The 13,954-nt window shown below is 40.8% G+C and overlaps 1 protein-coding gene across 6 annotated transcripts in view; it reads left to right on the forward strand.

The window, feature by feature from the left end:
* The first annotated feature begins 16 nt into the window (after positions 1-16).
* ighmbp2 (immunoglobulin mu DNA binding protein 2) overlaps positions 17-13,954 on the forward strand; it is a 60,495-nt gene continuing 46,557 nt past the window's right edge. The window contains exons 1-4 of one of the 6 annotated variants that reach the window (XM_048606852.1): positions 41-69; positions 1,656-1,769; positions 7,453-7,531; positions 13,598-13,767. In XM_048606852.1, coding sequence (XP_048462809.1) covers positions 7,461-7,531; positions 13,598-13,767 — 241 coding nt within the window. In that variant the 5' untranslated portion in view covers positions 41-69; positions 1,656-1,769; positions 7,453-7,460. Of the gene's footprint in view, positions 70-924; positions 1,188-1,655; positions 1,770-7,452; positions 7,532-13,597; positions 13,768-13,954 lie in introns of those variants that run through there. The other 5 variants (XM_048606855.1, XM_048606857.1, XM_048606854.1 and 2 more) reach the window with 5 other exon arrangements.

Here is a 13,954-nt window from a genome sequence, read left to right on the forward strand (position 1 = left end):
GAAGTGGTTGGGGAAGGGGGAAGAGAGAGCGCGGCGGACAGGAAGTGGGAGGGGAATGGTGGTGGATTGGTAAGTGAGGCAGAGCTTGCTGTCTGGTGGGCCGTGTCTTGAACTTTATTGATGGGCTTCTCCCGAATGAAATGTTCATTCTAAAGGATGTTCTATTCTATTCTATTACACTCTACCCACTGCCTTAGAACATAAGAACTAGGAGCAGGAGTAGGCCGCCCGGCCCTTCGAGCCTGCTCCGCCATTCATGGGCACAGAAGAAGGGCATTCGAGTCCTTGTTACCTCTCCCTCATTCCTAATCACCATCCCCCCACCAAACTGTCGCCCCTTTCCCTCTTGTGACTCTGATTTCCCTTTCCTTCCCTTTTGGGAAGATAGGTCCCAGGCTTTATCACTTATTTTTTTCCCAGAAAAGACAGTAATTCGTCATAGACCTGGCCTGCTGTGTTCCTCCAGCTCCACACTGTGTTATCTCAGCAGTGATGTATTATCTCTCAGTAATTCATGTTGCCTTTGCACCCTTGTCATAGATTCGTACAGCGCGTAAACAGACCCTTCTATCCAACACATCCATGCTGATGAGATATCCTAAATTAATCTAGTTCCATTTCGCCAGTGTTTGGCCCATATCCCTCCAAATCTTTCCTATTCATATAACCATCCAGATGCCTTTTAAATGTTGTAATTGTACCAGCCTTCACCACTTCCTCTGGCAGCTCATTACAGCTCCATACACACACCAAGCGCTGCGTGAAAAAGTTATCCCTTAGATCCCTCTTAAATCTTCCTCCTCTCACCTTAAACCTATGACCGCTAGTTTTAGAGTCCCCTACACCAGGGAAAAAAGATCTGGTTGATTCACCCTATTCATGCCCTTAATGATTTTATAAACCTCTGTAAGGTCACGCCCACCAAACCCTTAAATCTAGTTCTTGTGATGGGGTTAGTTTTGCTTGTTTACTTGGATTTGTGGTGTACCAGTTGTGTAGAACAGTAACAACTTGTGCATCAGGCTCTGAGTACCAATATCTTCATGATCGAGATACTTCCTTAAAAAAAAAGCTGCATGGTCCTGGCCAGACCCAGAAGTCTAGTGAACCTAGCAGAAGCAAAGGAAGCAAACCTGGCACAGAACAGAAGTTGCTGGAAAAGCTCACCAAGTCTGGCAGCATCTGTGGTGAGAAATCAGAGTTAACATTTCAGGTCGAGTGCCCTTCCTCGGAAGCAAATATGGCATTCTGCATGTCATGACTTCGTGGGACTTCCTGCCCCACATCCAGAATTGTTTGTGAGTCTGTTAATCACACAAAGACCCACAGTGGAAACTCAGGACCATGAATAAAACATGATCCTTGAATCGAGCAATTGCTAACAATGCCTTTACCAAATTTCCCCTCAACCTCTTCTGCTCCACCTGGAACAATCCCAGCTTCTCCAAAGTAACCTTGTATCGAATTTCCTCAATTCCTGGAATCATTTGGTAAATAAGTCCATATGATGTAGGAATAGAAGCAAGCTATTCAGCCCTCCCCCTCGACTCTGCTGCACCATTCAATGAAATCATAGCTGATCTGATAATGCTCAACTCCTCCCTTTTCCTTGTAACCTTTGATTCCCTTACTGATTAAAAATCTGTCTATTTCAGATAAGACCATAAGACGTTGGAGGAATTTCCTCTGCACCCTCCAGCTCTTCCCAAAGTATGGTGACCAGAATTAAATACAGTACTCTGGTGTGGCCTAAGCAGAGTTTTACAAAGGTTTAGCATAACTTTCATGCTTTTGTGCTCAATTTTTCTATTTATGATGACCAAGATCCTGTATTCTTTGCTAATTATGTTCTCAATATTTATAGATCCTGAGTTCTTGGTGTGACACAGATTCAGTAATGAACAATCTATGTTATACTGGTCTGTTTAAAAACTTGAAAATGTAATTTATTTTCTCACCAATTCTTGGCATTCTAGTCTTTGGTGAATTGTATAGGATAAGCATTGATCTAAAACATAAGCAGACTAAATACTGGTTGTGGGAGTAAGTCAGCAGCTGGAAATTATGTGGGGAGAAACTCAGCTCCTGACTTCCTAAAACCTAGCTACCACCCACACAGCATAAATTGTAGGTGTGATGGGGTATTTTCCACATATCTAGATGAGTGCAGTTCCAACAACTGTCAAGATTTGATCTGCATCCTATCCAACATTCATACCTTCCACCACTGGCTCACAGTTGTAGCAATGTTGTTCAAATATCAGGTTATAAGATCATGTTTTGGGATGGTGTTTCTAATTTTAAGGTAAAATGAGGGAGTGATGTGATTTAATTTGAAGTTGGCCTGACAGTAAGTCTGGATGGTTTGATTATTAGAGATTACAGGAGGCCCAGATGATTTCACTTGGAAGAAGGGATTTGCATTTAGATGTAAGGGCAGCTGCTTTTTCAATTTCTGCCTTGGGAGTCATAGAAAAGTATTGAGAATAAAGTTTTGGTCAAGATCTGTAGCTCGGGTTGTGAATGAGTTTGTTGACTTGCTCGCCGAGCTGGCTTGTTTTTGTTCAGACGTTTCATCACCATGCTAGGTGACATCATCAGTGGAGCCTCCGATGAAGCGATGTTATTCTACTCCGCTTGGAATTTATACTGTCCGGTCTGTTATGATGAGTACTGTCATTTCCAGTTTTGATCTGTATGGGTTTGTATTTGGGGTCCAATTCTATATGTTTGTTGGTTGAAGTATGGATGGAGAACCATGCCTCTAGGAATTCCTGTGTGTGTCTATGTTTGGCTTGGGCTACTATGGTTACTTTGTCCCAGTTAAGTTGATGGCCTTCATTGTCTGAATGTACCAATATTAAGGAGAGTTTGTCGTGCCGTTTTGCTGCTAGTTGATGTTCATGTATTCTGATGGCTAGTTTCCTTCCTGTCTTTCCAATGTAATGTTTGTGGCAGTTGTTTCATGGTATTTTGTAAATCACGTATGCTCTGCTTGTTGTGGGAATGGGGTCTTTAATCCTTGTAAGTGTTTGTCGTAGAGTGGCTGTGGGCTTGTGGGCCACCATGATTCCTAGATGTCTAAGGAGTCTTGTTGTCAACAATCATATAGAATTGGACCCCATATACAAACCCATACAGATCAAAACCAGAAATGACAGTACTCATCATAACAGACCAGACAGTATAAATTCCAAGCGGAGTAGAATAACATCACTTCATTAGAGACTTTACTGATGATGTCACCTAGCAAGATTATGAAACGTCTGAACAAAAACAAACCAGCTCGGCGAGCAACTCAACAACCTCAGTGATGAGAATGTTGGATTTTAAAATGTGTTTTGAACAGTTCATTTAATCTGACAATAGAGTAGAGTTAGAGTCTAAAGAATTGTAGTTGGCACCTGTCCATTTGAGTGATAGTGGACATTTAAAAAACAATGCATTTAGGTTGTGGCGGTGAGTGCATCTTCATTCATGCACTTCTGTTGATGGCTGAACAGGTCAATCCTTGAAAGTCTGGCTCTGCCAAAGAGCAGTGAATGAAGCTGACATTTTAGATTCATTAACAAAGTTGCTGGAAAAGCTCAGCAGGTCTGGCAGCATCTGTGAAGGAGAAAACAGAGTTAACGTTTCGGGTCCGGTGAGCCTTCCTCGAAACTGATGGTGGCTGGGAAAACGTCAGTTTATATGCAGCGTAGTGTATATGCAGTATATCTGCATATAAACTGACGTTTTCCCAGCCACCATCAGTTCTGAGGAAGTGTCACCGGACCTGAAGCGTTAACTCTGTTTTCTCCTTCACAGATGCTGCCAGACCTGCTGAGCTTTTCCAGCAACTTTGTTTTTGTTCCTAATTTACAGCATCCGCAGTTCTTTCGGTTTTGACATTTTCGATTGTTGTTTTCACAGTTGCCACCTGTTGCCAAGCTGCTGTTAACACTAGTCATCATTGGCATGAATGCCAGTGTGCAGGAGGAGGAGTCATTTTCCCCCTTTTGCTAGCTAGAGAATCAAAGTATGGTAGTTGCTATTTAGACATTCCTGTTACTGTGGCAACCATCCTTGAAGTGAAGCATTCTGTACAGCACTGGTTGCATCACCTAAAGAAGAGTTAATCAGCATTTCTACCTGAATACAAGGCCCAAGTGATTCATGTGCCATGACGATGAGCTTTTAGATGGGCAAGTTAAGAGCAAGCCGTAATGATTTTGGTTTACAGAATTCCAGAAATATCATTGAATGTCATGGCCATGTTAGTCTGCCTGGATCTGGGTGAGAGAAAGCAGTTAGGGACTGTAACTCTGTACGGTTCACCACTGCAGAATACAAGTTCTATGATTTATAATATAAGTTGTTAAAAAAGATAGTGTCTGTTCATAGAGCTTCTTGTCTTTTACTACACAAACATCTTAAAAGTTGAAAACTCGTAGTCTCCATAGGTATTGTTAACAGTGTACGATCTACTACATGCACCCCAATTGGCCTTGAAGTATGTGAGAGTTTCCCTTTTGAACTGTTCAAGCCCATGCAGGGAGCTCCTTCAAAAGCACCAAACAAACATATATCCATCAGCACCTAGAAGGTTAAGGGCATTAGACTACGAGTTCCCCTGCAATTTGCAGACCATCTTCACTTGGAACTATGTCACCATTCCTTCACTGTCACATGTTTAGAGTACTGAAGCTCCCTTTCTACAGCACCACATAGTCTGTTACGGTTCAAGAAGGTGGCTTACCACTGCCTTCTCAAGGACAGTCAGAAATGTACAGTAAGTACTGCTTTAGCCAGTGACATCCACTTCTGTGAGTGAATAATAAAAGCAAGTACTCCTCCAAGTCTGTCATTATGCTGACTTAGTACTTATAATTGTCCCTTCACTTGCTGGGTAAAGCACTTGGAACGCTTAACCTAATGGTTCTGTAGAGTTTGCTCCCTGTGTGGATTTGAGCAGTTCAAGAGGGAAACTGTCACACACTTTCTCAAGGTCAGTTAGGGATAGGCAGTAAATGCTGGTCTTGCCAGCGGCACTTGCACCTTATGAATAATGTCCTGAAAAAAATTCCTTCCCCGACCCACAATGGTTTGTCTATTTGACCTCATTGTATATAATAATACAATAAAGGTAAAGTCACTATAGTCTTATCTGAGCATAAGGCAGCTGTCTCATTTAGAGACTGACAACTGGTGGTGCTTTATCATGATGGTCACCATGCCTCAGGCGAGGGGCGAATTTGAGAAGGCAAGTCCTTCAGGGTAATCTCAGCTGGTGCGGGAATTGAATCCACACTTTTGGTGTCACTCTGCATGGCAAACCAGTTGTTCAGCCAACTGAGCTAACTGACCCTCTAATAATATTGCAATAAACTGCAGTTTAAAAGTTCTGAAATGCTCCTTGGATTTGAAGGTGTTCTTTCTTTGTGAATCCAGTCTTAAAAAACATTCCTTTACAGACATGTGACACATGAACTTTTATTTGAAAAATTTAGTAAACCAGTCTTTTCTTGCAACTTCAATTTGTGTACCTAAAGCAAGAATTTCATATAAGACACACCTTGTTCTTTAAAACATCCGAAATTTGTATGAAATGCTATTGCCAATAATAGACTTATCATTTCCAGGCATCCATCACATTTCCGCAAGGAAGTGCTTGATGGTCATTTTAAGTTGACTGAGATCAAAACGGCACTGTTCCTCTTGGAGGAAGGTGGTTATTTGCTGCTGCCTAATTGTGAGATTTGTGAGAATATATTTGGCATCTTGCATAGTCATGCCGCCCTATTAATTTATCTTTTCTGTAAAGGATAACACAAAATATGCCGAGGCCTCCAAGAACTGTCTGTTGTTTTAAAGAAGGGTGTAGAATTGGTATCGTGGCCATATTGTACAACTAAATATGTCTCCAGGAGACCTGTACCACTTCCAGGGTAGCCTTGTTTATTTCCTGCCAGGTGGTGCCTTGCTGTAACTCATCAGAAGTCTTCTGGCTCCCACTATGGGGCAGATGCCTTGAACAGGTCAACATGTAGGTCTGTTAATGACAACTGCTTAGATTTTTTTAATGTCTGTTACGAATGAATAGCTCATGTGGTATCCCTGAAAACAACACATGAAAACTGGTTTTCACTGGAAACAAGTGGGTCTTGGGCACCTGTAAAGTTGGCAAGATGCCCCTTCTCCACCCACTTCTCAACCACTGGCTTCATGTTCTCTGCAGGTGAAAAATGGGTGACAGAAGATTGAGCATTGTCGAAGATATAAACATTTTTTGACTGCCTTCCTGTTGCCTTTGTCTTGCCCATTAGACAAACTGCTTTTGAAAACATGGTGATGGCCTCTCAGGAGCACTGGAACAGGAACAGGCCATTCAGCTCATCAAGCCTGTTCCTCCATTCATTGAGATCGTGGCCAATCTGTGGCCTAAGTCTCTGTACCTGCCTTTGGCTTGTATCCCTTAATACATTTGCTTAACAAAAATTATCCATCTCAGATTTCAAATTAACAACTGATGTCGCATCAACTGCTGTTTGGTCTGACCCTAATCTTGCGAATATGCCCGTAGTTCTGGAATTTCTAACCAGTGGAAATGGTTTATCTTTATTGACCCTATCTTTTCCTTTCAATATCTTGAAGATGACCCCTTAACCTTCTAAATTCTGAAGAAAACAGTCTTCATTTGTATAATTTCTCCTTATAATTTAACCCCTGAAGTCCATGTATCATTCTTAAAAACCTATGTTGTATACCCTGCCCACATCTGCTCACTGTGCTTCAAATGGGGTGTAACCAGTCTGCTATTTTTCTTGGAGGAGCCGTTATTTAACTGGAGTAACTCCCTTCACTGAGCTAATTGCTATTAACTTATGCACTGCCACGTTAGCGATATGAATGCAGCTCACTAATAAACCAGTAAAATGTTGTGATAATATGAAACTTTCCATTTGCCCACACGACCTCTCAAGTAGGTGTGCTGAACTCCTATTGGTCTCTTTTCATGCATGTTTAACAGAGCCCATCATGTTTTGGGTTTTTTTTAGGATGACCAGCTGTTTCTCTGTTTCTCTGTCACCTTTAGTACGTGAACTGTGGTAACACAATATTTCCCCTCTCTTCACCCTACACCTGATGACAGAGACTTCAGTTGTCTTGGACCCATGTTTCATAATCCCCTCTAAACTCCTTTATCTCTCTTCCTTCAAAAAACTTTGACAGCTCATATTTTGATCCATGCTCTTTTTCATACTGTACCTCCTAATCACCTCTTCTTTGACATGACATAGACGTTCTGACCTTGCTTCTATTCATGAAACACTTTTGGAAGTTTTACGTTACCATTATAATTTCTAATGCAAGTTGTTGCAGTAACCGTTCACGATTTTTCTCCCACAGAAGTAAATTGAAGTCATATGTACAATTTTAATTGTTGCTTTCTTGTATTTATTTGTTGTATAGTTGCAGCAATGGAGAACTTTGTATCTCAAAATTTAGAGCTGTTACAAGAAGAAAGAGCGGCTGAAATTGAAGAGACCAGGTATATTTTCTCAGTGCTGTCCTTTCATGTAATGCTTATAATGTGTTTTTAGCATGTGATACTCAGCCCCATAACTCCAGTCTATAAATTTAACCAATAATTGAGTAACTTATGGTTAACAGTTTCATTTTGTCTGCAGAAGTGTTACAGGAAATAAAATCCCTGGTCCAAGGCTTTCCAATTTAAGTTAAAACCGCTTTGTTGAATATTCATGAGTTTATTATTTGTAGAAAACTTTAATATTGATTCTGGCCTGATTATCTATAACTTGCAGGAGATTTTTTATACGATGGCAGTACGTGTACACGTAACTTGATGGATATAATAAATATTGATCTGACTTTGTAATGGGACTGCTTCCAATCAGCCTGGTAGCAGGCTTATGGTGAGGTTGCAGACTTGCTCGCTGAGCAAGTTTGCATTTGATTGCAGACATTTTGTCACCCTGCTGGGTAACATCGTCAGTGTGCCCATAGTGAAGCATTGGTGTTCTGTCCCAGTTGTCATTTGCTGGGGTGGTTGGTATCACTTCCGGTTCTGTTCTTCAGTGGTTTGTATATTGGGTCCAGTTCCTTGTGTTTGTTGACGGAGTTCCGGTTGGAATGCAGGGGCTCCAGGAATTCACTGGCATGTCTCTTTTTGGCTTGTGGTATTGTGGATGTGTTTTCCCAGTTGAATTTGTGTCCTTCATTGTCCTTGTATATTGAGACCAGTGAGAATTGGTCATGTCTTTTGGTGGCTAGTTGGTGTTTATGTATCCTTATTGCCAGTTTTCTTCCAGTTTGGCCCATGTAATATTTCTCACAGTCCTTGCATGGTATTTTGTATATTACATTAGTTTTATTAGTTGTGGGTATGGGGTCTTTTACATCCGTCAGTAGCTGTCACAGGGTGGTTGTTGGTTTGTGGGCTACCCTGATACTTCGAGGTCTGAGTAGTCTTGTGGTCATCTCTGATATGTCCCTGATAGACGGTAGGGTGACGGGTGTGTCTGGCCGTGTTGTGTCTTCTTGCTATGGTCTGTTGCGGAGGTAACGGGAGATTGTGCTTTTTGGGTATCCATTCCTTTTAAAAACTCTGTATATGTGCCCCCATTCTGCTTTGCATAGTAACGGATTGCTGCAATGTGTTATGGCTCATTTGAATAATGTCCTGATGCAGCTCCGTTTGTGGTTGCTGGTGTAATTAAGTATCTGATCCGTATGTATTGTCTTTCTGTCTACACTCATCTATCTGGAGTTCCCCATTGTTCATAGAATAGATTCTTGCGTTCCACTATTATGTCCAGGAAGGGTAGTCGGTTGTCGTTCTCTTCTTCTTTTGTGAATTTTATTCTGGTGACGATGTTGTTTATGTGTCATTGTGTTTCTTCTAGTCTTGTGTGTTTGATAATCACGAAGGTGTCATCTGCATAGATGGTTTGGGTTGGATATTGGGGAGCACTGTCCATCCTAATCTTTGCATTACCGCTTCTGTTGTCAGTCCTGATATTGGGGATTCCGTTGGTGTTCTGTTGATTTGTTTAAATATATGGCCATTGAAGATGAAGGTTTATGGTGGCAAATGTTTGGGGAACAGGGGTTGTTGTTCATGGAAATTCATGGAAACATCAGTAATGAACAGTCTGTTGTGTGTTCCCCTGGGCTGTACTATTTGATGGAATGCTTTCCATAAAATGAAACTGACACTGCAATCTCCAGAAGTCTTAAAATATAAGTGGCTACGAAATGGAAAACAGATCACAGATAATTGACACTTGGAAAGTCATAAGAGTTTGCACCCAACAAAAATCCATACATTTTCATTTGAAAATTGGGCTGAGTGCTTATTATGCAACAAGGGATTCCAATCTTAAACAGCTGAGATCCAGTTTAGAATTGAGTTCGTTCTTTACAACAGAGGAATTCTAGTCCGACTAAAATTGTATAAATTGTTCAGAGGCATGTAGTGTGACTTACAGTTCTTCTAACGTTCTCTCACTCATATCCTAACTCATTGAATATTCTGTTCACCCCTCAGCCTTATGTTTGCTGTTCCACATTGGTAATCCATGTGCAGCACCACTGCAGGTGTGAAATATTCAGAGATGCTGCCAGGCCTACTGAGTTTCTCCAGCATTTTCTCTTTTTATCTCAGATATCCAACATCTGTGATATTTTGCTTTTTAAATATTCAGTGTTGTTTTCAAATTGCTCTACTCTAGCCTATAACCTTCTGAGATCTCTGAGCCCCTCAAATTCTGGCATCCTGCACGTCTCTGATGTTAATCACTGCAGCCTTCAGCTGCCTAAGACTTAAGATCTGACATTTCCTTCCTTAGCTACGTCGGAAGAGAAATATGTAATTTAGCCCCTTAACCTGATAGACATCTCAGTAAGACCTGCAACCAAACTCCATATAAAACACTGAAATAACAAACATTATTTATTTTACCTTTTAACTGTGTATTGTCTTAAAAGAGGTGAACACTTTAATATATCTGTTTCTCATGAGAATAAGTTAAAGAAATCTGTTAAATGCATAAGCAATATGTGCTGGGTTCATTTATGCTGGAGATGAACGGCCCACTTTATCTTCATTAGATTTAGTTGGCACTTGTACTGCATACGGAATTGGCAGAATGAAACTGAATTACTGATTCTGTGGTGATAGGTTTAGGCAAGCGTGTCAAGATTACAGAAGATCCCTACACTATTACACTGACTTAATCTATCAGCAGTAAATCCAGATCTATATTCTGTTTTCATAAAGACACAGGAACAAGAGAAAGCCATTTAGACGTCCATCATGCAATAAGATTGTAACTGATCATATATCCCTACATACCACTTGTTATAAAGCGGAAGTTGACCACCCCCCACCCCACGAGAACTAACCCCAAAGCACCAAAGAGGAGCACCTTGCCCCATAATCTGTAAAAGGGGTGTGAAAAGTGGTGTAACAAGGTGTAGAGCTGGATGAACACAGCAGGCCAAGCAGCATCAGAGGAGCATCAGAAGAAGGGTCTAGGCCCGAAACATCAGCCTTCCTGCTCCTCTGATGCTGCTTGGCCTGCTGTGTTCATCCAGCTCTACACCTTGTTATCTCAGATTCTCCAGCATCTGCAGTTCCTACTATCTCTGAAAAGTGGTGCAATCTGCCTTTCAGCAAATTATAGTGATTATATAAAATAAGTCCCTGACACTCACTTCACAATTAACAAGTAACAATTTATTTATCTAATTCTAACAGTGAACAAATTAACTAAACTATTAACAAACCAAATGAATCCCTTCTAGCTACTAGCTATTCCCAAATGAAACAAGATTCTAATAGTATGCGGTTCCAATAAATACAAGTCCCACTTATAAAAAAAGAATTTAGTCTCTTGAAATTATAGCCGTGTTACATGTCTTCCGGAATGTTTGGTGCCTTCTCCATGGATTATTCTGTAAGGAAAGCCTTCTCCTTCTATTCTTCTGTCAGGAAATTCACGAGTTTTGCTGTGGGTACCTTTATTCTTTAGATGATGCTCTCCCTAAGACATAGAGGAGTCTGTGAGAGTCAGGGATTCTCTCTTGAGAGCTGATGGCTGTTAACTCTGGCAGATGGCAGTTAGCTCTCCTGTCTTTGTCCAACTGCCCCCTGCTTTTTATACCCTTGATGACATATCAGTTTATTACAATAGGATTGATCCTATATTGTCAAAACCATCAGGTTTAAATCTAATTAGATTTTGGTATCTAAGTGCCCGGTTCAAATTATTTGGCTAAATTTGAAACCTTGTTGTCTTGCTAAAAACTGCTGCTTGGCCTGCTAGCTGTATGGCCTTTTGATACAAATGTTTCAGTGGTACTCTGTGTACTTGCAAACTTTCAAGCTGCTGCACACAGACGAATATTTTACATCTCTAAGCATTGAAAAAAAAAAATCATCTTTTAAAGGGACCATGCAATGCTGCCCCCCCACCACCGTAGCACTTTACAAACACCAACTTCTAACTTCCTGTCTCCCAAACCACAAGTACTCTACCCAACTTTGTAACACACTGGTTAACAGAAATCTATTATACTTTGATTTAAAATGAATCTTTTTTGTTTTTTCTTGAAAGCTGCAATTAAATCACTGCTTAATCTTAAATTATAGGAATTACTACCTAGTTTGTATAATCTTTCCTTGTTATTTATCTTATGGAGTCCTAAGTGGTATTGTGTTAAACATATGCTGCATACCCTGGGAGCACTTTATGGCATAGTGGTAGAGTCCCTAACTCTGGGTCAGAAGGCCCAGGTTCATGTTCCACCTGCTTCAGAGGTATGTGCCATAATACATCTGAACAGTTGAATAAAAATATCTATGTTTTACACTCGAAGGCCAATATGTCTTAAGCCATGGTGGCCAGAACTGTGTTCAGTGCTGCAAGTGAGGTGTAACCAGAACATTCTGTAACCTTCATGTACTGTTTTGTGACCAATCCTTGAACAGTGGCAAAGGAGAAACCATCATGATATTTGAATGATGCTCAGATATGTACTTAAAAGATCGTAAACTAAAAAGCTACAGAGAGTAGTATTAGGCTGAGTGGCTCAGCATCTTCAAACCTATGACCACTTTTATCTAGAAGGACAGGTGCAGCAGATACATGGGAACACCTCCACCTGCAAATTCCCCTCTAAGCCACTCCCTATCCTGACTTGGAAATCTACCACTGTCCCTTCACTGTCGCTGGGTCAAAATGCTGAAAATCCCTCCCTTCAGCATTGTAGGTCTGTCTACAGCGCATGGAATGCAGCGATTCAAGAAGGCAGCTCGCCACCACATTCTCCTTGTGTCTATGTGGGTTTCCTCCGGGTACTCTGGTTTCCACCCACAGTCCACAGATGTGCAGGTTAGGTGGATTGGCCATGCTGGATTACCCATTGTATTCCAGGATGTGCAGGCTGGGTGGATTAGCATGGGAAATGCAGGGTTACAAGAATAGGGTAGGGGGATGTTTCTGGATGGGATGCTGTTTGGAGTGTTGGTGTGGACTCAATGGGCCGAAAAGCCTGCTTCCACATTGTAGAGATTCTATGATTCTCAAGGGTGACGAGAGAAGGAATGCTGACCCAGCAGTGATGCCCACATTCCATGAGTGAATAAAAAAGCTCACTCAGTCGACTGAATGTTCTCCATGTTGTAAATTTCTATGATTTCCATGATATTCTAGACCTCTAGAATTCAAGCATTCCATTTTGTTTTGATTACTTTCTGTTTTGCTCATGAATGATTTATGTACCTGGATCTCCAAATATCTTTGAATCTCTGCTGTTTTGAGCTTACCCCATTTAGAAAGAATCCTTTTTATGGGCTGAGGCTGGGTGATCTCACACTGCCAACTTTGAAATTTGACTGTCATATCTTTTGTAATTTTATATTTCCATCTACACTGGTCTCAATGCTATTTATCATTGTGTCTTCAGAAAAATTGGGTATGTAATTTTCTATTCTATTATTTAAGTCATTAATGCACGCAGTGAATAGTGGAGGCTCAAACACAGATCCTTGCCTTATTTCTGTAGATGCATTCTGTTAATTAGAGTACCTGCCCATTATCTCAGTTCTCTGTAATCTGTCACACATCAATTTCCAATTAAGATCAATCATTTAACTTCAGTTCTATGAGCTGCAGCTTTGGCCACCTAGCAGAGACCTTATGAAGGTGATAAGTCACGCTGTCGTTAAATGTACAAACAGTAATTTCCTGGTTTCCCCTTTCCTAAATGGCAAAAGATGTGTACAGTTTTTCAATGCAAAGGGACAGTTCCCAGATGGAGAGAAGTTTGGAAGATTGTAGTTATGGCATCTACAAAGTTCTCATCTATTTCCATTAAAACCTTGAATTGGAAACCCTATCATTCTGACTGTCCGTTTCTTTCCAAATATAATTGCAAAACTGTTTTATGTTGATTTTGATACCCATACGTTTCTGTGCTTCAATAATTTGTGTGAAGCAGTCTGGAACATTTTACTACTTTAAGAGTAATACAAATGCAAGGTGCTTTTGTTGACTGATTAATGGCATTGTCGTTATGTGGTTGTTTTAAGGGCTTGGCAAGAAAACATTTCTGTTCAAGAACTCCAGCGGCGAGGTGTCTGTCTGCTGAAACTGCAAGTATCGAGCCAGAGAACGGGACTGTATGGACGCTTTCTTGTTAGCTTTGAACCGAGAAAGCGTGAGGCCAATGCAGCGCTACCCAGCAATAACTTTAGCTCTGGTATGTTTCATTTATTTTTTAATGCTATTCCATTGATTGCAATGAAGGTGTATCATGTAAAATACTGCAGTAACTGAATTCCAGTGTTATTAATCTCGTCTCTGAGGTTTCAAGGCTGGGAGCTTCACATATACAGACCTTGGACGTATTTTTCAGGTTTCACGCTTGCGTAAATAGTTTAGCCTAC

Source organism: Rhincodon typus, chromosome 17 (genome assembly GCF_021869965.1).
Source record: "Rhincodon typus isolate 14 chromosome 17, sRhiTyp1.1, whole genome shotgun sequence".
NCBI lineage: Eukaryota > Metazoa > Chordata > Chondrichthyes > Orectolobiformes > Rhincodontidae > Rhincodon > Rhincodon typus.